The sequence below is a fragment of the Equus przewalskii genome, chromosome 4, assembly GCF_037783145.1.
Source record: "Equus przewalskii isolate Varuska chromosome 4, EquPr2, whole genome shotgun sequence".
NCBI lineage: Eukaryota > Metazoa > Chordata > Mammalia > Perissodactyla > Equidae > Equus > Equus przewalskii.
In genome coordinates, this window is record NC_091834.1 from 94,232,553 (window position 1) to 94,259,397 (window position 26,845).

Consider the following 26,845-nt stretch of genomic DNA (forward strand, 5'->3'; position numbering starts at 1 on the left):
AGAAAGTGCCAGAATAATGAAGGGTAGAAGATAATATTGGAATGACTTGTTAGTCTGCTGACCTGTGTTTTGAGGTTTGTTCTTTCGGCCCACGGTCTTTAGGCTCTCCCAACTGAAAAATCTCAGCTACTGTCAGGAGGTCCCCTCCACACAGCGTGCTCTCTCTCAGTGTTATGGTGGTATGGTGCCCCACTGTTCCTAGCCCTGAGGTACTGCACTTTTTATAATTTCCCTATACTCTGTCCACACTTTTGTAAATAATCCTTTTTTAAAATTCTTCTAGAATTAACCATTTTTGCCAATGGTTTCCTGCCAAGGCTCTGACTGTTACACTTACTTTGGTCTTTCACTCAAAAGAATGATTGAGAGCAAGAATGTGATCTCTCAGTAGTCTTTCTAGATGCCTGCAGCTCGGGAGGAAAGATCCATGGATCCAATACCACGGCTCTGGTATTTAGCCCTCCAACAGACCATGTTTAAAGCTGCAGGCTTTATAGAGTTGGCCTTGGAATATATGTGGTTGGTTTGGTGGACAATGGTCAACATCCATTTTGGAAGCAGCCATTACTAATGCTATGATATTAGTTATAGTATGATAGTTTTAGTATTTATGTTAAGAAGTGGCAATGGTATAACTATGGCCACATAATTCACATCAGTGGTACCTGATGGAATAAGGGCAATGATAATCCAACAAAGTCATTTGGGAAATTGAACTCTGATTACCAGCTAAAGTGGTATACATGGAAACACACTGTCCTGGGAAAGACTCAAACATGAGAAAGAAAAATTACAGTCAATCCTAAATTACTCAACAACAACTTATAAAATGGTACAAGTTCTAGTTTTGGAGGGGGTAAAAGTAATAGGGCTAGTAAAAAAAGTATGATCAAACATGAAATGGTATGTGAAATACATTCTGATATGTTGTGTATTCTAAACTTTCTCCTCATTGGATAATTCTAATACATAGGTAGAGGAATCTTATTAGTGTATTTCTTCTTATGAGGGGATGTAAAAGTTGTTACAAGAACAAAAATCTGAATCTATAGAACGGAAGCCATGAGAAAAACACTGAACAGGGTTGGTGGTAGGTTGCAGGGTCAGCCCTACAACTGGTCTAAGGTCCTGTTATAGGACTCCCAGATGCAGCTGGGAGCTGGCCTTATTCTAATTCCATAGCAGAGTTCAGGAAGCATTTGGGTCAGGTTAAGTTAGCCTGAGAAAGCTGAGGGTGATTAAGGAGGACTGTGTTTATGCCCAAGTATATTCTGTAGTGCTCTGTAATCATATTGTACACCACATAATGCCAAGATGGATGAGGTTCACCTGGCTCAGGTGAGTGGCTCCTTGGCATGTATCCAGAAGAGATTATATATCATTCATTCAGATTTATCACCTGCACTCTTGTGAGATTCTTTTGAGAGGATCTAAAAGCATATCCCTCTGTCTGTTATTGGATAATATTGCTGAACTCTCTGCTTTGTATCTTAATGGCATTGATTTCTCGCTCCATCCTTCACATCAGTGTTTCCAAACAGTTTCTATTGCAACTCATTAGCAGGTTGTAAAGTCAAGTTTCTGACACGCAAGCAGCATTGAAAGAAATGGAACAGAGAGAAAATTTTAGAGTGCCACACATGTAAAAAGGGGAAATATGGTTTTGTGAAACCTTTGTGTTCCCCTTATAATATGTATATATTATCTACATATATTTAGATTGTGATGTATATATACATGTATATGTTCTTGTATATGTAGTAATATATATAAAACTATAAAAAGTATTGCTGTTGGTCATGGTCAAAATTTGTAAGGCATTGTTTTAGATAAATTAGCCTTCTTTGGTTGACAGATGGTGTCTGTGTGTGATTTCTGTTAGCCTGAACTTCTATTGGCATATCAATACAGTGGCCATGCACTCTGAAAAATCCATATTTTGAAGTTTATATGCTATACTTCATTATTGTTATTCAAATATTCAGGTAGTTAAGAATTGACTGATATGATATGGCTCACTAGGGAAGAACCTGGAGCCCCTCATGTAAGGCTTACTTTAAGGGGCATACCTTTTAATTCTAATCTAAGACCAGTGACACTCAACCTTCCTCCGGGGTGACTTTGATAGTGCCTTTTGGTAGACTTCCCCCCTTTCTGTTTGTGTCCCTGAGTTCATTCCTGAGGAATGAGACTTGTCACTCTTCTGAGTTATTCTGTGTGACTGTTCTAGTGACACACCTTTCTGTTCCGGGTGGCTCAGAACCCTACTCCCTTTGAAACTGAGTCCAAATCCTCCATCTTCTTTATGACTCAAATCTCTTCCTTCCCTGTGTGACACTGGACACTATTATATTTGCATTTTAGCAAAGAGCTGCTGAGTTTAGATCCTAGATGGAATCTGACAATCCATGTCATCTGTGAAGAGGACAGACTAACCTGAGAGAGCCAGAGAGGGGTCACTAAACTGTGCTCTACAACAGACTAAATTGGGCAGAGACAAGAGACAGTACAGTGAAACAACAGGTAGATGTGACAGATTCATGGAGAGAAACTTCAAATCAGCAAGGAGATTGTACATCAAAAGAAAGAAGAAAGATCAGGTCTGCCTAATAGCTGATATGTTGGGACTCACTGAGTGGGTGTTTCTGGTTCTATCTGCCACTCAGTTCCTTCTGGGAATGCTGGGGAATGGTTTTATAGAGTTGGTCAATGGCAGCAGCTGGTTCAAGAACAAGAGAATCTCTTTGTCTGACTTCATCATCACTAACCTGGCTCTCTCCAGGATCGTTCTGCTGTGGGTTCTCTTGGTTGATGGTGTTTTAATGGTGTTCTCTTCCAAAGTACGTGAGGAAAGGATAGTAATGCAAATTATTTATGTTTCCTGGACATTTACAAACCATCTGAGTATTTGGCTTGCCACCTGTCTCAGTGTCCTCTACTGCCTGAAAATTGCCAGTTTCTCCCACCCTACATTCCTCTGGCTCAAGTGGAGAGTTTCCAGAGTCGTCATATGGATGCTCTTGGGTGCGCTGCTCTTATCATGTGGCAGTGCCGTGTCTCTGACCCATGGATTTAAGATTTATTCTGTTTTCCGTGGAATCAATGGCACAAGGAATGTGACTGAGCACTTTAAAAAGAGAAATGAATATGGATTGATCCATGTTCTTTGGACTCTGTGGAACCTCCCTCCGTTAATTGTGTCTCTGGCCTCCTACTTTCTGCTCATCCTCTCCCTGGGAAGGCACATGTGGCAGATGCAGCAAAATGGTACCAGTGCCGGAAATCTAAGCACTGAAGCTCACAAGAGGGCCATCAAAATCATCCTCTCCTTCCTCTTTCTCTTCCTACTTTACTTTCTTGCCTTTATAATTACAACAGCCAGTGATTTCCTACCAGGAACTAAGATGGTTAAGATGATTGGAGAAATAATTACAATGTTTTATCCTGCTGGCCACTCATTTATTCTCATTCTGGGAAACAGCAAGCTGAAGCAGATGTTTGTGGAGATGCTCTGGTGTAAGCCTGGTCATCTGAAGTCTGGATCCAAGGGCTCCTTTTCCCCATAGAGCTGCAGAAGGCACAGGAGGGAGCCTGGGAGTCCTTCGGCCTGGCTCAAGACTACAGGGCTCTTCCTTACCCTCCGGGGCACCAGTTCTGTAATATCAGTAGGAGAGAGACAATACTGTTTTGCCCTGTCCCACCTGAGGACACTTCACATGACTTGTCTTTCTCTGGTTGTTTCAGAGAGGGTGAAACAGTCTTTGGAAAATGTCAATTTAATAAGGACTGATACTATATAGACATGGAGTTATATTTTAATAACTATCAGCTTGACATAATGAGCTGATTACTACCTTTACACTAAAGTTTTTACTGACAGTGATAAGCTGATGTAAATAAAACAGTGTAGGGGACTTGAGGGAAAGAGCAAAAGCATTGCAATTCCACAGTCTTGGGTTTGAATTCTGGTTCTGTCCATTTTCCAAGACTTGTGGCCTTAGGTGAATTACTTAAATTATCTGTCTGCTTCTCTCTTCCCTCGTTTTGAAATGCGAACTATGACATTGACCTCACAGGGTTTTAGAGATTCGTGAGACAAGGTGTGCCAACATTTTAGCACAGCATATTGTATAATAGGTGAAGATATTGTTGTAACTGACAGTGAATTGCACAGCAACAGCAATTCCCACAAGACAGCAGTTTCCACAAATCTACTGTGTAATGACAAGAGCAGCGGAGTGAAAATCAAGACCCTTTGATAGAACTAGGTTCCAATCCAGTCTGTGGTTAAGTCATTTTACCTCAATTTCAATAGTTCTTAAATTCTTTGTCATTTTGCTGAAGCAAATTTTCAAGTAATTTTTAGTTTTTCAGATTGGCCAGAAGTCCAAGTGTTTTTTTTTTAAGTAACCAAGATGCATATCTGCCTTTAAAATCTCAGAGTTTTATAAAAAAAATAATTTAAGCAGTTTTTATAAGTTTATTTTAAAAAAATTACATGGGTGTTGATTTACTTCCTATCACTGAACAGTGGTGACAAGTCAGTGAGAATATTATTGCTTAAGATCATGAAGAATTCTCAAACTTGTGAACATATTCAGTTAGGACACATAGAAATTCTGAATCTGGATTTCTGTCACTAATGGGGCTCTCAGGTGTAGAGTTTTGTGGCTGAAAATGTGGACCCTGAAGCCAGATAGCCTGGGTGCAAACCCTGACTCCAGCCCTTATGAACTGGGTGAACTTGGGGAAGTTTCTCAACCTCTCTTTATTTTATTTTCCTGATTTTTAAAATGGGAATAATAATAGTATTTTGTTAATAGGGCTGTTGGAAGGAATGAGTGAATTAGCACATGAAAAATGCTTAGAGTTTCACATAGAGTAACCAACCAATAAATGTTACTATTATTATTATTGTTTGTTTTGTGAAAGGGGTTATATTTTGACATAGCATGAAGGATCACTACGTTACTTGGAATTTGGTCATATGTAACCAGAAATTAATTTTAGAATTGTTCTGGGATTTATATATTCATTTCTAAAATTAAAGGAATAAAATATCTTTTGGTCTGCATTGTTTGCTTTCAGATTGATCCTTGTTTTTGAAGCTTCTAGGAAAATTCCTGATTCTGACATAAGTTAAAATTCTCTTTCAAAAAGATATCTGTTGAGGGGCCGGCCCGGTGGCGCAGCGGTTAAGTTCGCACGTTCCGCTTCTCGGCAGCCCGGGGTTCGCTGGTTCGGATCCCGGGTGCGGACATGGCACTGCTTGGCAGCCATGCTGTGGTAGGCGTCCCACGTATAAACTAGAGGAAGATGGGCACGGATGTTAGCTCAGACCCAGGCTTCCTCAGCAAATAGAGGAGGACTGGCAGTAGTTAGCTGAGGGCTAATCTTACCCCCCCAAAAAAACAAAACAAACAAACAAACAAAAAAAGATATCTGTTGAAACTTAAAAGAATGATTTAATATTCATTTATAATTTAGTAAAATATAAGGAATCTGCATGGGTACTTTTGTAATTAATAAAAACTTGTGCTTCTTTTCAGCACAGGGCAGTTTAACTATGGAAATCCATGCTGTCTCAATTGGCATCTACTTTGTTAACCCTGACCCCTGCTCTTGAATTCATCCTCACCCACTTTTGAACACTTGTTCCTACATTCTGTCACTTGGACAACTTCTCTTCCTAGCTCTGACCTTCTGGTTCTTCAGCCCTTGCCTGAGTTCCTGATTCTGCCTTCTGCTTTAGGTGTGGGGATTTCTTCTCTTAATTGAACATAACAATTTTCCTAGAGATTTTGGCTTGGCTGTTGTATGGTTCTTGGTCCCTTTGGCTATCTTCTGAAGGATCCCTCCCTTCTCTTTCCACCGTGGCTCCATTAAATCCTACCCCGACCTAACAGATTTAGCTATGGTGCAGTGAACATACTAAAGTTACCACTGCTGGTCATTCTACTGGAACCCAGAGTGTGGGTGGAAAATGTAGCATTTCCTGAGTGGGAGTCTGTTTTAGTCCCATTGGCTGAGAGCAGTTACCTTCCCTGAAAGTAAGTGAAATCACATTCATAGGTGTGGCATCCCCACCCCCTCTTGATTCCTATTTCAGAGAAGTTTGGAGGCAACTCTTGGAAAATCTCAGACTTTTTATGTGACTTCAGCCATGTGTGGACTGCCATTAATCAAAGTTAGGGGTGGGAGTGGGGACATGGATCTGAGTGGAAAAAGAGTCTCACCTGTTGCTAAAGGCGCAGTGATGGGAAGTTCAGCAATTTTGGAGAAGATATGGTTTTCTAAATCCACCGGGGGGAATACCTCATCTGCCAGCTCCCCACTGGGTCCCAGGGCATGGGGAAGAATTACCTAATGCTTCAGTCCAAGTTTTGAGAAACCCAAAGGGGCCATCTTGTTTGTTTTGTTTAGCTTTCAATGAATTAATTTTAATTGCTAAATGCCTTAGGACTCTTCAGTCTAGTTGTTTCATGGATAAGGGACCAGAGCATGCTTTCACCTACTATGACCAGGCACCTTGGGTCAAAGTATGGGGATGAGAATTGTCCCTGCATTTAGAGTCCAATTATATGCTTAAAGCTTGTTCCCAAGGTCACATGTCTCCTCCAAACACATCTATTCTTTGGTGTACTGCTGGGGACTTTAACACATGAATTAACAGCAAATCATGACAGATGCCCATGAGACCTTCCAAGTTTCCATCAGGGGCCCCTATGTTCTATGTCTCACAGTACTACTTCTCATTTTTAGCGCTCTCTGACTTCTTGGACCAAGTTCACAGATTCTGACACTTAATGAGATTGAACTGTAGTTTGGGTCCAGGAGCATTATAAATGAAAAAACAAACAACAAAACCAAAAAAATCCCCCAAATTACATTCCAACACTTCTCAGTTTCAGTGCTTACCAGCACTTTTTGTCTTATACAATACTCACAATTTTCCCCAACTATTGATGAACAGGGCTATCTAGAGGATCTTAAGTTGTGTTTGTGATTTTCTTGACTTGGGATAAGTGGAAAGGAAAGTCAATGTTATCTGTTCATATTCTGCAAGAAGTTACACAGAACTGTAACTAAAGCATTACTGTGTATCTGGTACCAGAGTAGTTTGATTGACAGTTAAATGCCTAAGAGGAAATAGCCATGTGTGATCTAAGCATAAATGCAAATCTATAAAGGAAACTCATGAAAGGGCTGACATTTCTTTTCCAAGCAAAAGCAGATCACAGCAAATGATTATGGCACAAATCCATATATATTGCTGGTGAGGGAATGCAAAGTAAAGAAATCATCATGAAAGGGTGGAATTAATTGAAAAAGGCTTTCTCAAGGAAGTGTGAGGTCCTTGAACTTGATTTATTAGATAACAGTAAATCACTGTAGGTGCTAAGAGATGAAAGAGTAACATTGGCATGACCAGAACGACAGATGGAGAAAATGGCTGCAACATCAACAGAGGGGATAGAGAAGTTGGATTCGGGTAATCCGTGGATGTGTGGATGGAGGGGGAGTGGGTAGGAATGAGGCATGGAAATCCCCACCATATTCTGGGGTTGCTATGAAGAAAAGTTGCATTCCCTGTGAAAGAGTGACAGAAACAATGCTGTACTGGCACACTATCATTTGGATTAGAAGTCCTTGGAGCCTGCCGTAACTCCTCCATCCAGCTCTCTTTCTCTTGAAGGAGTGGACTCCCAGGTTCACCTAGGCTGTTTAAATTAGGCATTTCTAAGGAAAGTGGATATGAATGTAGAAATAGTAATGCAATCCTTGGAAATTTGCATCTCAGTAAAAGCAGCTGGCTCTTAGCTCACTAATAGCTCATTTGCCACACTGGGGAAAATTAAAAAGGAAATGTCCTTCCTGGCTGGGTATGGTGCCTACTAGTATATTTCAGTATTTCTCCTGCTCCCAGCATCAGCACCACAGCTACTGAATGCTCAATGAGTAAAGATGCTTCGGATATTTTTTATCTGTTCTGTTATTGTCTCAGTAATTTTGACCTGTGTAGGACTCATTGTGAACCTGTTTATTGCAGTAGTCAATTATAAGACTTGGGTCAAAAGCCACAGAATCTCCTCTTCTGATAGGATCCTGTTCAGCTTGGGCATCACCAGATTTCTTATGCTGGGAATTCTTCTACTGAATAATGTCTACATCAACTCTCTGAAAGTTGAAAGGTCAGTCTACTTATCCACTTTTTTCCTGTTGTGTTGGATATTTTTGGACTCTAATAGTCTCTGGTCTGTAACCTTGCTCAATGCCTTGTACTGTGTGAAGATTACTAACTTCCAACACTCCATGTTTCTCCTGCTGAAACGAAATCTCTCCCCAATGATCCCCAGGCTACAGCTGGCCTGTGTGCTGATTTCTGCCTTCACCACTCTCCTGTATGTTTTGCTCAGACAGACATCACCCGTCCCTGAATTTGTGACTGGGAGAAACAGCACAGTATTTAACATCAATGAGGGCATCTTGTTTTTGGTGACCTCTTTGGTCTCGAGCTCATTTCTCCAGTTCATGATTAATGTGACGTCTGCTTCCTTGTTAATAAATTCCTTGAGGAGACATATACAGAAGATGCAGAGAAATGCCACTGGCTTTTGGAATCCCCAGACTGAAGCTCATGTGGGTGCAATGAAGCTGATGATCTGTTTCCTCATCCTCTACATTCCATATTCAGTTGCTGCCCTACTCCATTATGTCCCTTCTTCTGTAGGGATGAATTTAGGAGCCAGATCCATTTGTGTGATTGTTTCCACCTTATACCCTCCAGGACATTCTGTTCTTATTATTCTCACACATCGTAAACTGAAAACAAAAGCAAAGAAGATTCTTTGTTTCAACAAATGGTGGAATTTCAGTAGTAAATAGTGGCTGGAGTCACCTTATGGTTTGGCAGCAAGATTTTCTCTATTAGTACTTTTCCCAGTGGTCTGAGGCTTTCATTTCTGTAATTGCTGATCTGACTTTCCAGGCCTCTGAGCACCTGTATTTCAGTTCATTCTCCAATTTCTTTTTCTGCTAATATTTTAAAATTAGGCACTTTCTCAAAGGAACTTGTTTGAGGCATTGCTTGCCTTGTATTTTGCATGGGTGTTGCACCCCTGGATAATAGAGATCACGTTGTTTAATTGACTACTGAAATATAATGGGAAGTTCCCCCAAATTAAGCAAGACATTATGGTTCATATCATTAAATTTAGCTGAGAAGTCCTAGGTAGGGGCTCAGCAAATGGGTAAATGGTCATTGGGAGTCACTAGACATCCTTAAAGCACAGCAAGAGAGCACAAAAAGAAAAGGAAAAAAAGTTTCGCAGAGAAGAGGGAGGGAAGAGAAAGTTGAAAGGAAATAGGTATACACTGTGGCAGATGTACAGAAAAAGGGTGCTCAACTTGCTGGGTGATAGTTACTGAGCTATTACTACCAAGAAACTATAGGATTGAATTTCTAGGTTTGTCCTGGAAAGATGGGAAGGGCCAGAGTTGTTGGTTGGAGGGAAGTGATTAGTGTTAAAGAAACCCAATCCAGGATGGCTTCAAGGATCTTAAAATCCAGGGAACTAGCCTAAGGTCAAAAGCAAGTGCCAAATAGTAAAATTAACACAGTCTAAGTGCAACTTTGTAAAAGATTGTACCTCATCATCTGATATGGAATTTGGTGGACAGCCAAGAGGTGTCACTGGACCGGTAGCGTCACACTTTTGGTGAATTTATGTCATCTATTTATAAACTTATGCATTGAGTTGTACTGGCACTGCCCAATTCTCCAGGTGAATTCTGTTTGTTTGTTTGTTATTTTTGAGCTGGGGCAGTAGGACTATGGCTAGAGAGGAGCAGGAATCTGAAGATGGAATATTGTAAGGACAACAGCAGCAGAAGGGGCACAGACTGCACACCATCCTCCCTGAGTTGAGTGGGGTGGGTGTGGACTCAGTCTTCTGTGGGAGCACCAGTAGTAACATTGTGTCAGAACAGCTGGATTGTTCTCTGGATTATAGCGGTGGGGTATATATGGTCTGGGAAAAGGCCTCACTGTAACTCTGTGTCAGTAGGAAGGAGCAAGAGGCCCTGGGTCACTGACTCAGTGGGTGCACAGCTTGCTTGCAAATGAGGTGTGTACATACAGGTACATACTTGACTTGTTTGATAACATTTCTGACCTATTTTAAATAAAGGGAAATTATTTGTCTCAATTTTTCTGCTTTCATAGTTGGGACAGTGACTGTATAATGATAATCTGAATCCAGGTATCTTAAGAAGAAGTAAATATATTGATATTACTCAGAAAATCTCTCTCTTTCAGTCCCACCTATCCCTCTATATCTTTGACTTCTGTGTGTGTTTTTAAAGGCCTGGGATAATCAGTCTCCCATCTTTATTCTTGCTTTCCAGAAATTCTGGAATCGTACAGAGCTGATCACCTTTCTTTAGAAGCAGTAACTCAATTCATCCTAGATTTGCCTACTGTGAATAATAGCAGATTTTAGAAACTTTCCTACTTTATTGAAATGAGTGATTATGGAGAGAAATCACCCAGGAAGGAAAGAAAAATAACATTAATTAGCTAATACTATTTTCTAAGTACAGGCTAAATAATTTCATATGTCCTTTTATCATCACAATAGCCCTGTGAGGTAAACGTTATTATCATAATTTTTACAAAGAGGAACCTGAAGATCTGAGAAGTTAAATGAGTTATCTGAGGACACAACCACTAACTGGTTGAGTTGGGAGGCAAAAGCAAAGCCTGACTTGGAAGCACATTAACTTTCTATGAATGGCCACAGTGCCCCATTTATAAATTCCCCTTCCAGGGAGCCAGTCGTGATGTCTGTGTCCTGTTGAGGGCTGGTGCTAGCATGGACCCTTGAGTACTTTGCTTTGGATGGGCAGCTATCCAGAAAGCCTTGTCTGCCATCTCTGTTGCTTGACTCTTAGTGTGATCTTGTAATATTATGGGAAAACCACATTCTCCTCTGGAAAAACACAATTCTCAAATTGTTAAAAACATAATTTTTATACAGACAGCCTTATGTAACTGAGTTTTATATACCTTTTCAAAACTAAAGTTTTAATTTTTTATTTTACTTTATTTTACAGAAAATTTGCAAAGGGAGTAGAGAGTTCTCATATTTCCCTCACTCAGTTTTCCTGATGTTAATATCTCACGTAACATGGTACATTTGTTAAAACTGAGAAACTAGCATAGATACAGTAACTTTAACTAAGCTACGGACTTTATTCAGATTTTACCAGTTTTCCCCACTCCTGTTCTTTTTCTCTCCAGGATCCAATCTAGAATATCACATTGCTTTTAGTTCTCGAGTATTCTTTGTCTCTTCTGATCTGTGATGTTTTTCAATCTTTCCTTCTTTTTCATGACCTTGACAGTTTTAAAGATTACTGTTCAGGCATTTTGTAAAATGTCCCTCAGTCTGGGTTTGTCTGATGTTTTTCTCATAGTTAGACCGAGGTTATGGGCCTTTGGGGAAGAGTACAACAGAGGTGAAATGCCCTTCTCATCATGTCACATGAGGGGTACATGATATCTTCATGACTTATCACTCATTGTGTTAACTGTGATTGTTTGGTTAAGGCAGTGTCTCCCAGGTGCCTCCACTGTCCATTTACTCTGTTTCCTTTTCCAGACTCTCTTGTTTAGAAGTAAGTCTCTAAGTCCACTCACTGTCAAGGGAGGGGGAATTAAGCCCTGCTTCCTAGAGGGTCTCCCAAATTTTGTCTGTTGTACGTCTCTCTCCTCCCAAATTTTTGTACTCATGGAGGCAGACAGAAATAGCTCCTGCTTTCATCTGCCAAGTCCCCTCACTCCATTCACCTTTTCTACTCCAGCAATGCTGCTGAAGCTTGTCATGTTCTTCCTCAAAGACTGTGATCCTTGCTGCCTGCAGGCCATGGAGGACATAGTTGGGCACTTCCTCCTCCCTCCAAATACCTGAATTCCAGTCCCCAAGAGGCGGTACCGACCCAGTGAGCAAGAACCCCACCCCTTCATAAGGTGGTGGGGAAAGAAGCCACAAAAACTATGAATATATGCACATTTATAATTTTTGTTCCTGTTACACATGCTTGTTAACAATGTGCTTAATCTGCTCAATTTCTGAATTTCTGGACTCATACAGCGCTTTAAGAGAAAAATTAGTTTGCTCAGGTTAACAGCTGCTACAGAAGGGTGCCATCTTGTAGTAATGCAGGCACAGTTCTGGGAAGCATTGAAAAAGGCTGCCTGTGTACAGGAAAACAAAATGTTTGAGTCACTGAGATATGTCAGATGTAGAATAAGGGACGTAGCTATACTTGGTCTGCAACTTGGTTGAGGGAGGGCATTTTTGGGGTGAAAGTGTCAGACCCGAGTCTTTGAAACCGAAATACCTTAGCTACTTAAATCCCTTAGTTACTTCTTCCTCCTTTACGTGGCTTTTTATGCCTTGGTTAGGCTCTCTCCTCTCATCTCCAACTCTTCCCTCTCTGAGTTCATCACTGTTTCGTCTCTAAGACACTCACCGCTGCCTATACTTCTGTCCATTCTATCATAATGGTCATGAGCAATTCGACTTGGAGAATTCTGTGGAAGGTGGACAATTCTTGGAGATCCTAGAGGCCACGACATGGGAGAAAGACCTAGTCAGCCCTGGCTCTAGATAACTGCCAGCAGTAAAATGAATTTAGTGTAAGATTAATTAGGTTTTTGTTCTCAGTTTTTCTTCTCATTTCTTCCTTGATTTTGAAATAAAATAAGAGAGTAACATGAGAAACAATAGAAATCAGAGCTACTGCTCTCTAAGCAATGCAAAGTGCATTATTTTAATAAACTCTGGAAGTCTAAACTGAATTTTCATGTTTTGCATGGAAAGTATCATGTTTTTCTAAATTGCTGCAGGTAATCTAATTTTCTTTGCCAATACACTAACTATGTCTCCCCTAATAAAAGGAAGTAGAAAATAACTATAATTTTGAAATAACATGTGTTAAAATAAAAGATGAACCTGTGCGTTAATTGCTAAACACTTTTTAGGCAAGCATTTTTCTTATTGGAACTAACTAATATCTCAATTCCCTATGTGGTTTAGCCTTTCTTAATGCCAGTAGTAAAGTTGTCTGTCCAGAGACCAGCTTTATATTTCTGGCAATTCTTTTTTCTTTTTGAGGCCAGACTAGGCTTTCTGAATATGCATCAGTTGGCTACCATGTTCTGTATGGAGTTCCACTGCCCAGGACCTAGAGTAGGGCAGGGTGGGAAAGAGGGGCAGTTATGTCTGCTATCAGAAAGTCTCCACAGAAACCCTGCTCTTGGAGAGGTTCATGCCTCATTCGGGTTTTCTGGCCAGTGGCAGACTGTGACCTTCTCCTCTCCCTCTACACTGCTGCAGCTGGAGTTTTCAGGTGCCAGGTCTTGTAGTTGGGTAGAGATGATGTAGAATGTATGCTCCCTGGCAGCAAGGGCTGTGCGTTGCTCCCCGCTGTGTTCCTGTGCGTGGTACACTGCCTGGCACGTAATAAGCACTCTGTAAATCTAGTCCTACAATCCCATTGTATTATTAGTAGAGCAATTGAGGCCCAGAGAGGGCAGTGGTTTGCCTGCATCTTCACAGAGCACCTGATGTAGTGCTGGGCCCAGACTCTGGGGCTCCTAACCTCTGGTACAGAACTCTTTCCTCCACACCCATGCTACCTCCCTAAGAATCTCGCCTCACCTCTCTCCTTCTTTCTAAGCAAATTTCTCTTTCTAGCCTGGTTTGAATATTGTATTGTTTTTCTGTTTTCTGTGTAGCAACACAAACTTAGCAGCTTAAAATGACACACATTTGTTATGTCACAGTTTCTGTGGATCAAGAGTCTGGGTACAGCCTAACTGGGCCCTCTGAGCAGGGTCTCACAAGGTGCAATCAAGATGTTGGCTGGGCTGCATCCTTTCTGGAGCTCAGGGTGCTCTTCCAGCTCACTGGTTATTAGCAGAATTCAGTTCATTGCAGTCGTAGGACTGAGGTCCCCCTTTTCTTGCTGGCTGTCAGATGGGGGCCAGTACCAGCATCTAGAGGCCTCTTGCAATTTCGCACCGTGTGGCTGTCTCACAATGTGGCAACTGGATTCTTCAAGGCCAGCAGGAGGGCTCAGTCCCTCTTCCAAGACTTTGAGTGATTAAGTCCAGCCCACCCAAGATAATCTCCTTTTTGATGAACTCAAACTTGACTGATTTGGGACTTAATTACATCTGCAAAAGCCCTTCATCTTTGCCATATAATGTAACCTAATCACAGAAGTGACATCCTATCTTATTCACAGTCCCAGCTCTGATCAAGGATTATTCAGGGTGTGTCCACCACGGGGTGGGAATCTTGGGGGCCATTTTAGAATTCAGCCTACCATAAACATGTTTGTGTTGAGCTGGTCCCAGGGTAGTTGGAATCTGGACAATAAATGAGCCATTTTTCCGATGTTTCTTCATAACTGTACTCATCTGTTTTCACTTCTTTGAGCTCATCTCCTTCCTCTAAGACCTTGATGTGAGATAATATGCTAAGTCCAGTATGTGTGGATAAGTGATCACAAAGTGAAGATGACCTCAAAGACCCTGATTAACAGTAATGACTCCTATACCTGACTTTCTATATTTTTTATTATTTGACACTTAAATATAATATGTTTTGGTTCTCTGTTTAGTTTCCCCAAACTTTTCCTACTTCTCTCTTTAATAATGAAATATATTTTTAGTTTCTGAGTTTATGCGGCTTTCATGTTCAAGGTTCTTTTCATGAAAATAAAATTTCTTTTTTAGACATATGAACTCATATCTGGCACTGTATAGAACCTGAGAATGTTTTGATTGGATCTTTCTTGTTGAGAGGTCTTATTATATTATGTGCTGGTGTCTAGACATTAGCGCATGACCCTTGAGAAGGAGAGTTGGTGTCTGTGGTACTGTTTCAAATCTCTGAGTCTAGGCTCAAGGTTCATTCGTGTGGATGCAAATACAGAGCAAATCGTAACTTCTCAACTCCCTGTTCCTGGTCAGAGCTGTTCAGTCTCTGCTTGAGGAGAAGTTACAGAAGGACAAGACCAAATCTGGATTTGGTAGTGTGACAATTCACCGTGAGTGTGGTATCACCTTCAGGGGATCTGAAACTCAACCAGAAGCCACACACATTCATTGACGTGGTGCCTTCAGTAAGAGACGGGAGTGAGAGACTCTCTTCCCCAGCCATGCTGATTGCTGCCCTAAGACTGCTGCTGCTGGTGGCAGTGGCTGAATTTCTCATTGGCCTGGTTGGAAATGGAATTCTTGTGGTATGGAGTTTTGGAGAATGGGTCAGAAAATCCAAGGGGTCCTCATACAACCTCATTGTGCTGGGCCTGGCTGTTTGCCGATTTCTCCTGCAGTGGTTGATTATGATGGACTTAATCCTGTTTCCGCTTTTCCAGAGCAGCTGTTGGCATCGCTATCTCAGTGTCTTCTGGGTTCTGGTAAGCCAGGACAGCCTGTGGTTTGCCACTTTCCTCAGATTCTTCTACTGCAGGAAGATCACGACCTTTGAACACCCCATCTACTTGTGGCTGAAGCAGAGGGCCTATTGCCTGAGTCTCTGGTCTGGGGTACCTCATGATCAGTTTGTGACTTGTGGTCCACATTGGCTTAAAGCCTTGCAATCCTTCCCATGGAAACAGCAGCATTCTATACCCCTTTTCAAACTGGCACTATCTGTGTATTTTACATCTCAGTGCAGGAAGTGTGGTGCCTTTCATGGTGTTTCTGGTTTCTTCTGGGATGCTGATCGTCTCTTTGTATAGACACCACAGGAAGATGAAGGCCCATACAGCTGGTAGGAGGGATGCTCGGGCCCAGGCTCACATCACTGTCCTGAAGTCCTTGGGTTGCTTCCTTGTACTTTACGTGGTTTATGTTCTGGCCAGCCCCTTCTCCATCACCTCCAAGTATTCTCCTGCTAATCTCACCACTGTCTTCATCTCTGAGACACTCATGGCTGCCTATCCTTCTCTTCATTCTGTCATATTGATCATGGAGAATCCCAGGGTGAAGCAGATTTGTCAGAGAATTTTGTGGAAGATAATGTGTGCTTGGAGATCTTGGGGCCTGTGATCTGGGGAGAAAGGAGTGGCCAAACTTTTGAGTCTTTTGACTTGAGACTTTTGTCTTGAGACTTTTGAGACACTCTTTTGATAGTTCTCTATAAGGGAGTTGACTTAAACATCTTTTAAAATTTTCCTTCTTTGACATCAAATCAGCAAATGGACAACAGGAAATAAAAACCAATACTATTTCTCTTTTGGCAATGCAAAGTACATTGTTTTAATGTATTAGAGAAGTCAAGGCTGGGGCTTTATGTTTGCTAAAAGAGGTATTATATTGTTTATATGTAGCAAATAATTCATTTATTTTTAAATTACATGTATAAGTCTTGTTTTTCTTATTATAGGAAACAGATTAGGCACAATTAGCATAGTGGTAATTAATTTTTATGAAATTTCACCTATCCATTAGCGTTAGTTATTTTAGATAAGCTTTTTAAAAGAAGAAGTATCAAGTAATTTTTTCATTTCTCTACTCTAATAGGTCTAGTTGTCTAACTGGAAAACAAAGCAAAACATCCTTATGTTTCTGGAAGTTTCTTTGAGCCCTAGACTTGCCTTTTAGGACAAAAGTCAGTTGGCTGTCATGATCTGTGTTAAGCTCCAAAGCCCAGGACCTGGAGTGGGGCAAGATGGGAATGAGGGGCACTTTCTTGCTCTAAAAAGGGACACGGCTCCCTGAAGAGGTCAAGCCTTATCCTCTGATCACTTAGCCATCCTGACTGTCCACTCTGACCTCTCCACAGCCTGGAGTCAGAGTTTTGGCCTAGTCTTTGAGTTGGATGGAGATCATCTAGAATGTCAAATCCATGGCAGCAGGAATTGTGTCTGTTTTTGTTTTCTCCTGGGCTCCTGGTGCTTCGAACACTACTTAGCCCATAGTAAGAACTTAACAAATGTTTTCTAATGTAGAATGCTCAAGTTTATGAGTAATTTTAAACAGATGAAATAAGCAACTAATTTTTCAAGTTTGATATTGGTGGGATATCTGGGAGCCAAGATCCAAACTCATGACAGACTGAAGAGTCTATGACTTGCTTTTCTTAGGAACAAAATACTTGCATTCTCCCAGTGACCTTTTGGGATTGGATTTCCTTCCTTTTTAGTACATGATTTAGCTCATGATGGGTGTGAAGCTACTTTGTGTTTTATACAAGAAAACAAATCCGGAGGCAAATGTGTATTCTTGAAATTGATTCCTATGTAATTAAACCTCGTATAGTTTGCATTCTCAGAGCTGCAGCAGGATCCATGTGTATGTGTGTATGTGTGTGCATGCATGTAGATATTGCTAGCCTTCCTTTCTACAGCCTAGAGGAGGACTAAAAAAGATTGAAACAGTACAGAAAGGTAGAAAACAAATAGCAACATTTTCTCGTTCCATTCTCCATTATTAGTCCCACTGTGCAGATATAGAAGTATTTTACCATTTGTCTTTGTTCTTCTAGTGATTACTTTCACAACTCTAAGTAATAAGATTTGGCCTCTCTTACTTGGTTTATCAACTTTGAACTGGAACTTTTGAATCCCATTGAGCAAAGTTTGGGGATTATCTCACTTAACCCCAAATCCATTCCCCTCTCCTAAATTTGATTAGTTTTAGTTGTCATTCTTCTAGTCATTAATTTTATAACTTTAGGAATTATGTTTTTAACTTTACTTTCTTGAACCATAACTTATGACAGTATCTACAGAATCTGAATTCTGTAGCAGGAAGAAATTAATACTTCAACTTTCCTGTTCTTTTCCCATATCCCAACTCATACGTCCAACTTCATGTGACTTAGGGTGAAACTACACTTATTGAAGGAAATTGGCTGGCTCATAAAATCACTGGGAAGGGTGGAAAGTCAGTATCAGAATGGGAACCAAGAGAGTTTATACAACTGAGAACACAACTAAGCCACTCTTCAGGAACTGGTGCTGGCACCACTGCTCATATTTCAACTGTCAGCATTGCATCTTTGACATTGTCACTGCCTCTGTGAATGTATCTTTTTGAGTCATAGCTCTAAGGTCCAAAATCCTGGCTAAGAGTCTCCTGTTGGCTGATTGTAGGTCACACACCTGCCCTAGCTGGCAGGTCCTGGGGCTTTAAGGAGTCTGATTCCCCTTTGGCTTCTGAAATATGTGTTTTTAAATTAGATGAAATAAAGTACTCAATAGTTAGATTAAGCAGCAGACTCGATTCAGCTGATTGTGAATTAGTGAACTAGAAGTTCAGCTCAAGGAACTCTCTCAGAAAGTATCAGGAAGCAATGGAAAGATGGAAAATGCAAGGAAAAGAAAAGCTATATGGCACATAGAAATAACAGGGTAATTATCTATGTAAGTGGAGTCTCAGAAGGAGATGGAAAAAATGAACAGAAGGAATGAAATATTTGAAGAATTAATGACCAAGAATTGCGCTGAGTTAAAGAAAGATTTGTGCCGGCTCCGTGGCCGAGTGGTTAAGTTCGCACTCTCTGCTGCGGCGGCCCAGGGATCGGATCCTGGGCGCGGACATGGCACTGCTCGTCAGGCCACATTGAGGCGGTGTCCCACATCCCACAACTAGAAGGACCTGCAACTAAGATACACAACTGTGTACAGGGGGCGTTTGGGGAGATAAAGCAGAAAAAAAAAGGGAAAAGGAAAAAGAAAGATTAAAAGAAACCTATATTAAAAGGCTTGAAGGGTGGTGTCAAAGAAGACAGGTAAGGTGAAAGGCAAACCTTCAGCACATTATAGAAAAATTTAAGAATATCAAACACAAAAGGAAAGTTTATAAAACTGTAAGAGAGAAAGAGAAGATCAAGAATCAGAGTGACACTTCTCAGCAGAATGTCGAGCAAGATTTTGCATTGCAATTTATTCTAATAAATATTTTACTCTTATTTTCAAATAATACCAAGAAGAAAAGTTTAGAAATATTTCTGGCTAGCAGCATATTTTGTATTGATTATATACAGGAAGTTAATCATAAAAATGTCGATGAAGGCTTAGTGGATTGATGATCATGAGGTTACTGAGTAAATCTGAAATGTTTTAACAATCAAAGAAAATCTTGAAACTCTAAAGGATTTTGAAAGAAAGTTATATCATATTCACAACCGGATTAAGGGGTCGTTGTTGCATATAATTGGAGATAATTCTAGGTGGGAAAATGTCTCTGGCACAAATAATTGCCAGTGCTACAAAATTTGATAGAATGAAGTAAAGGAAATGGGAGAAATAGATAAAAAAAAATTAAGCATGTAGATTGAAGACAAAAGAAACTATCAGGGGCAACTTACTCTCAATTAGAGAGAAAGCCTTAGCAATATATGAGCATTTTAAGAAGAAAGCTGAACACTTTGCTGAAGTGCTTTCCTTTAGTGGGAGCTAGTGGAGTGGCTTCAAGAACCTCTACATTCTACACAATCTTGAGTTAATGACGAAATTATGAGTGAAGATTAAGTAGCTGTGAAAACATTCCCCCTGTGTTTTAAATAAGTATATTGTTAGATAAGGCTATAGTCTCGTTCAGGTTTTTTTTTTTAAAGATTGGCACCTGAGTTAACATATGTTGCCAATCTTCTTTTTTTTGTTGTTCTTCTTTTCCCCAAAGCCCCCCAGTACATAGTTGTATATTCTAGTTGTGAGTGCCTCTGATTGTGCTGTGTGGGACGTCACCTCAACATGGCCCCATGTGTGATGCCATGTCTGCACAGAGGATCCGAACTGGCGAAACCCCTGGCCACAGAAGCGGAGCACGCGAACTTAACCACTCGGCCATGGGCCGGCCCCAAGATTTTTAATTGTAGTGAAACTGATCTCTAGAAATTAATGCCCTCAAAGATTTGTACTTTGAAAGAAGAACAAGCTCCAGTTTAAAAGCTATGAACAAAGAACTGAGGCTGAGCACAAAGGCTAGCAGAGATGTATCTTTCTAGAATCTTTATTAGCATTGTTTTTATTTCAGTTAGTGCTTTGGTTACAAAGTTACATAGATTTTCAATAGCCTTCTTCAACATTATTTTCCTAATAAGCTCTTTTACTTTTTGTACATGATTTTGCAGAGTTTGAAGTTTTATGAGAACACATATATCACTTTATAGCAGGAGTGCTTGTCATAAGCTTGTCATGATGATTAAGTGAATTAATATATGCAAAGTGCTTAGAAGAGTGACTAGTGCATAGCAATAGCTATAAATATTTACCTTTAATATTATTATCATACTACTCTTTGGGAACAGTAACTTTAAATATTTTCACTGGCAAGGAATAATTAAAGATAGAGAAAATAGGATGGAAGTACCACATGAATATGGTTTGGCGGTGATTTCCCAAGTATCTGGGTGCTTCACCATCACTTGCTAGTTCCTTTAACCCTGCCCACACCTTTATAAATCATTTATTAAATTCTCTTCAATTACTTATTTGTCTTGTTTCTTCTGACTTATATTAAAAAGTCAAAATTTTGTTCTTTGAAAAGACTTATAAAGTAACAAATCCACTGGTAATATAGATTAATAAAAGAGAAAAGCTGATAACATGATCTTGTATGTAGAAAATCCTAACGAATACACAATAAAGTTATTAGAAGTAGTAAACAGCTTCAGCAAGGTTACAGGATACAAGATCAATATACAAAAATCAATTGTATATCTGTACACTGGCAATGAACATTTCAAAAATGAAGTTTAGAAAGCACTTCTATTTACAATGGCATTAGTAAGGAATAAGATACTGAGGAATAAACTTAGCAGAAGTACAAGATTTATACACTGAAAACTATAAGACTTTGCTGAAAGAAATTAAAGAAGACCTAAATAAATGGGAAGACATCTCATGTTCATGGATTGCAATACTTAATATTTTTAAGATATCAATACTCCTCAGATTGATCTCAGATCAACACAATCCCTATCTGAATCCCAGTTGGCTTTTTTTTTCCAGAAATTGACAAGTTGGTCCAAAAATTCATATGGTGTTGCAGGAGACCCATGATAACCAAAATAATTTTGAAAAAGAACAAATTTGGAGGACTCACATTTCCCAATTTCAAGACTTACTATAAAGCTGTAGTAACCAAGACAATGTGGTATTGGCATAATGATAGACATATGAATGAGAATTGAGAGTCCAGAAATAAACTCTCACACTTGTGGTTAAATGATTTTCGTTAAGGATGCCAAAACAATTCAACAGTAAATAGTCTTTTCAACAGATGGTGCTGGGACAACTGGATGTCCACATCCAAAAGGATGAAGTTAGATCTTTACCTCATCCCATGTATATAAGTTGACTAAAAATATATCGTAGACTTAAGTGTAATACCTACAACTACATAACTCTTAGAAAAAAACTTACAGGAATAAGTCTTGATGATTTTAGCTTAGGCGATGGTTTCTTAGATATGACACCAAAAGTATAAGCAGCAACAACAAAATAGATAAATTAGGCTTCAGCAATTTAAAAAACGCAAGAAAGAGAAAAGACAAACTATAGAATAGGAAGAGTATTTGCAAATAATATATCTGATAAAAGACTTATATCCAGGATATATAAAGAACTCTTAGAACTCTGTAGTAAAAAGACAATCCAATTAAAAACTGGACCGAGAGTTTGAATAGGTATTTTTCCAAAGAACATGTACCAATGGCCAACAAGCACATGAAAAGATGGTCAACATCCTTAGTCATTAGGGAAATGCAAACCAAAGCCACAACGAGCTACCACTTCATACCCATCAGGATAGCTAAAACAAAAAAGACAAAAATACATGTTGATGAAGATGTGGAGAAATGTATTACTGGTAGGGACATAACTTGGTGCAGCCACTTTGGAAAACAGTTTGGTAGTGCCTCAAAATATTAAACACATAGTTACCATAAAACCCAGCAATTCCACTCATAGGTATACAGCCAAGAGAAATAAAAATACATATCCATACAAGAGCTTGCACATGAATGTTCATGGCAACATTGTTCATAACAGTCAAGAAGTAGAAATAACCTAAATGTCCACCATCTGATGAATGGATAAACAAAATGTGTTATATATAAATATATATGTATATATATATATATATATATATATACATTCATACAAAGGAATATTAGTCAGCCATAAAAAGGAAAGAAGTACTGATATATGCTACAACATGGATGAACCTTGAAAACATGCCAAGTGAAAGAAGTCTATCACAAAAGACTACATATTATATGATTCCATTTATATGAAAGGTCCAAAATAGTAGATTTAGTATTAGTAGATAAATAAAATAGTAGATAAAGACATATTAAAGACATAAGGATTGGGAAAAAAGAAATAAAACTGTCATTATTTTAAGAGGATATGATTGTCTACATAGGAAATCCCAATAATTTACAAAATATTAGGAAATAAGTTAATTTAGAAAGGTAGCTGGATATAAGGTCAGTGCACAAAAGTTAATGTGTTCCTAGGTGGGAGTATGAAGCAATTAGTAAATATGAGTTTTTAAAAGACCATCTTTTACAGCCTGTAGTATAAAGCTTTAGACAGTAGAGCTTCATGGTGAAAGTTAATTTCAGATTCTCAATCTTGGTTGAATGAATCTCAAGCTTGCAGGATCACTTTGGTAGATTAGAAAATATCCTGATGCCCAGGACATACCAAAGAGCAATTAAATCAGAATCTCTGAGATAGGAGCCAAGCATCGTGTCTTAAAGTTCCCCAGGTGATTCTGATGTGCAGCAAATGTTGAGAAGAGTAGATCATTAATCTCATTGGAGTTTTCCTGATGCGTAATCAATTTAATTACCATAGTATCATGTTGAGATGAACTTATATTGAATATAGGGTAAAAGATGACTTTAAAAAAATAGGTATCAACAATTCAGGCTTTCTTTCCTTTAATAAGTTCTTGTAATTCAGTACTTTCTGGATATTTCTGAGGAACTAGAAAAAGAGTTGGAGGAACTTCTGATGACAGCAGCATTCACTCCAAGGCCCGTAGCTTTGTATCAACTGGCTTTGGATTTTCCTGGTATCCCCACGGGAGCATTTGCCAAATCATTACTTCTGAGAAATCCCTTGCCCTTTACCCTTCTTTTGCCCTTTTGTCCTTGGCATCACTGTCTAGGTACACTCAGACTCAGGAGCCACATGTTATCACACTTTATTATTACATTTGCCATGAACGCATGCTCCATCCTCACTTTCCCATCCCTGATCACCGCATTCTCACTATTCCATGTTAATCATGATATCTCTGGGAGAGCAGACACCACTTCCCTTTCAGTTCCCTTTTCTACATTCCTGGCATTCCTAAGGAGAATTCTTAGAACCTGCGCAAGTTTTGGTTACCTTGTCAAATGAGTCTTTATATGTACTCTATTTAAAATGTTGCCTCAGCACCTTAGTGTTCCCAGTTCCACTATATTTTCATTTTCATAGTGCTTTTCTGACATAATACGTTTTTAAATTTATTTAACTACCTGTGTCCCTAAAGTAGAATATATACAGCACAAGGACAGGGATCTTTTCGCTTGTTTTCCTCCTGTATCTTCAGTGTTTAGAAGAGTAGGTATTGTTGAATGAATAGCTATGGGCACAAAAATGGAACCATAATGTATACACTATTTTATAAACTGAGTTTTGTCCTTTAATTTTCATGTTATTACACATTCTTCTGCATCATTTTAAATGATTACATATATTATTGCATATGATCGTACTGCTTTTTTTTTTTTTTACAAGCAACCCTCTATGGCTTATAACCTGCCCTGCCTCCCTCACAGTTTTTCCTTTCTACAGTGCTACAACATACATCCTTATAAAACTCTAAGAAGTAGAAGTCAGAGAATATGCATAATTCTAAGTTTTTTCATATACGTTTCCAAATTTTCACAGAAGATGAATATACTTCCATCAGAGGTGGGGGGTCCTAATTTTAAATAGGGTAGTCAGACAAGACTTCACTGAGAAAATAATATTTAAACAAAGATTTTAGGAAGTGAGAGAAATAGCTATGCAGGGATCTGGGGAAAGTGCAAAAGTTTTGAGGCAAAGATGTGTCTAATGTGTCTAAGGATGAGCAAGGAGGCCCGTGTGGCTGGAGTAGAGGGTGCAATGGGGCCCATGTTTTTTAGGGGTCTTATAGACCATTGTACAGACTTTAATTTTTATCCTGAGTGATAAGGAGCCTTTGGAGGATTCTTAGCAGAGGCAAGTGACAAAACTTGAATTACATTTTAAAAGGTCACTTTGGAGGTTGTATTGAAAATAGGTCGAAATTAATAAGGCAAATGTAGAAGAAAGGAGATCAGTTAGGAGGATATTGCAATAATCCAGGCTTACCAGAGTGGCAGCATGGAGGCAGGGAGAGGTGGTAAGATTGTCAACAGGTTCGAAGATAGAACTGGCAGGATTTACCTCTAGATTGGATATGAGATATAAGAGAGGAGAGGAATCAAAAGTGACTCCAAAATTTTTGGCTTGAGTAAATTGCAGTCTCATCAGCTTATATGGGGAAGACTGTGGGTGAAGCAGGTTGATCTGGCAGTAGGACTTAGACATCAGTTTTGGACATGTTAATTTTGAGATATTTATTAGATATCAAAGTAGAAATGTTAAGTAGACAGATGAATATATAACACCGGAAGTCAAGGCAAAAGTGCAAACTGGAGGTATACATTTGGGAGTTGTTCGATTATGTATGGTATTTAAAATCATAAGACTGGTATAGATCACTAAGGAAGTGGATGTATATAGATAAAAGAAGTCCAAGACTAAAACTTGGGGAACTCTGATGTTAAGAGATTAGAGAGATCTGGTGAAATCAGTAAAAGAAACTGAAAAGAAGCAGCCAGTGAGGTAGACAAAAGACCATAATGTCTTGGAGGCCAAGTAAAGAAACTGTTTCCAGGAAGAGGGAATGAATAACTTTGTCAAATGATGCTGATAATGTCAAGTAAAATGTGAGCTGAGAACTGACCTTTGGATTTAGAAATATATAGGTCATTGGTGACTTTAGAAAGAGCAGTTTAGAGGGAAAGCTTTGCAAAAGCCAGATGTCAGTTGGATCAAGAGTTTGGGATGGAGAGGATTTGGAGAAAGTGAGAATAGACTAGCTTTTCAAGGAGTTTGCTGTAAACTAAAGGAGAGAAATAGCAGGAGAGGGCAGGGGACATGAGATCTAGAGAGAGAAATAACAGCATGGTTGTATGTGGTTGGGAATGATCCAGGAGTGAGAGAGAGAGAAAGTTGCTTCAGAGGTTTTCTTAAATAGAAGAGAGGACTGAGATCTAGTGAATAGGTTGGAGGCCTGGCTTTAGATGGAAGCTATTAAAACCCACACAGAATTCATCAGGAAAGCCTATGTTGAAAGCAAAGTCATTCGTTAATAATCTCACCAGCAAGAGAAAACTTTATTAAGAACAGAACATCAACAGTGTGCACAGAAGGGAAGTTACGGAAGTTTGTTTTTTTGTTTTTGGTGAGGAAGACTTGCCCTGAGCTAACATCTGTTGCCAATCTTCCTTTTTTTTTTCTTTCTGTTTGAGGAAGATTAGCCCTGAGCTAACATTTGTGCCAATCTTCCTCTACTTTATATGTGGGATGGCTCCACAGCATGGCAGATGCGTGGAGTAGGTCTGTGCCAGGGATCTGAACCTCTGAACCCTGGGGGCCAAAGCAGAGTGTGGAAATTTAGCTACTCAGCCACGGGGCTGGCCCCTATAGAAGAATTTTTAAAGGGCTAGATTTTAGGATTATATTGGTGATATTTTCTGGGTGAGATTTTAAAAATGGGCAGTGAGTAGGGATTAGGTTAAATGGAAGTGTGACAGTCACTTTATAATTGGCTTGGGAGCACGGAATGTTGCTTTCAGTGTTTCTTTTTCCATCTGAATTCTGAAACTTCTGTGGTCTTCTCTTTTCAGAGTAGGTTATGGTTTGTTCTCGCTTGTTTTGCAGAATTGAGAATTTTCTGACGGGTAGGATTGCAAATTTGATTTTCATTTCTCAGGCTTCATTTTGGTCATCCTCTGGCTGCGGCTACAGGATTGACAATTTTGATGGGTGATCAGTTCAAATCAACACTGCTGTTTAAGTTGTCTTTTATCATATCAATTGTCATTTTGATTTAAACAAGTGGTATTCTTTCTTGTTGCCTTTACTGAACAATTGTTCATTGGATCATTTGATGAAACAGCAGCTTCTGGGCAGCGTTGAAGATAGATATCATGCATTTGAACACAGCACAGTTTGTAATCCACTTCAAAACTTGGAGCAAAGCAAGCCTAAATTAAAACAAGAGAGCAGACCTCATTCCCAAATCAGAAAAGCCCACAGAACATTTGGTATGTTAGCCAAATGACCTAAACTTTTGATTTCTTTGTTTGTTTAATATTTCTTACAGTTTAAGATCCCAAAATGGTATGTAGAGATATAAGTTCAAATTCTTTCTTAAGATGCCGCATGTTCTGCCTTGAGAGACATACTTATGTAACACTGTTTTAATTAACAAACTGTAAAATATGTTTTCTTATTTGGTAGGACAGGGCAAGCCACCCCACTACTCATTATTCTTCATTACTAAGTTTTTTGTAATGTTATGATGCTAAACTTTCCTATCCAGCAACATGGTATTTGTTTCAAATGTGTTATAAAAGGAAATGATTTAAGTCTTCTCTTATGCCTTTCAAGAAAATTTTGTGCTTTTCTTCAGAGAGGCAGAGCACAATGTGTATGTGTTTATAGTTTTGGTTAATGTTGT

General features: G+C 39.3%; 4 protein-coding genes across 4 annotated transcripts in view; all 4 read left to right on the plus strand.

The window, feature by feature from the left end:
• SSBP1 (single stranded DNA binding protein 1) overlaps positions 1 to 26,845 on the plus strand; it is a 55,475-nt gene that overhangs the window by 19,959 nt on the left and 8,671 nt on the right. The window lies entirely within an intron of this gene.
• On the plus strand, positions 424 to 3,711 carry TAS2R3 (taste 2 receptor member 3). The gene has a single exon (XM_070617994.1). The coding sequence runs from the start codon at positions 2,541 to 2,543 to the stop codon at positions 3,564 to 3,566; it is 1,026 nt and encodes a 341-aa protein (XP_070474095.1). The 5' UTR covers positions 424 to 2,540; the 3' UTR covers positions 3,567 to 3,711.
• On the plus strand, positions 7,966 to 9,397 carry TAS2R4 (taste 2 receptor member 4). The gene has a single exon (XM_008511391.2). The coding sequence runs from the start codon at positions 7,966 to 7,968 to the stop codon at positions 8,884 to 8,886; it is 921 nt and encodes a 306-aa protein (XP_008509613.2). The 3' UTR covers positions 8,887 to 9,397.
• TAS2R5 (taste 2 receptor member 5) lies at positions 15,141 to 18,854 on the plus strand. Its single transcript, XM_008512194.2, is given in 2 exon segments — positions 15,141 to 15,617; positions 15,619 to 18,854. Coding segments are annotated over 2 exon segments (894 nt in total). The 5' UTR covers positions 15,141 to 15,234; the 3' UTR covers positions 16,130 to 18,854.

Coding starts and splice junctions, on each gene's coding strand:
- TAS2R3 (XM_070617994.1), top strand. CDS start 2,541: ATGGAGAGAAACTTCAAATCAGCAAGGAGATTGTACATCAAAAGAAAG.
- TAS2R4 (XM_008511391.2), top strand. CDS start 7,966: ATGCTTCGGATATTTTTTATCTGTTCTGTTATTGTCTCAGTAATTTTG.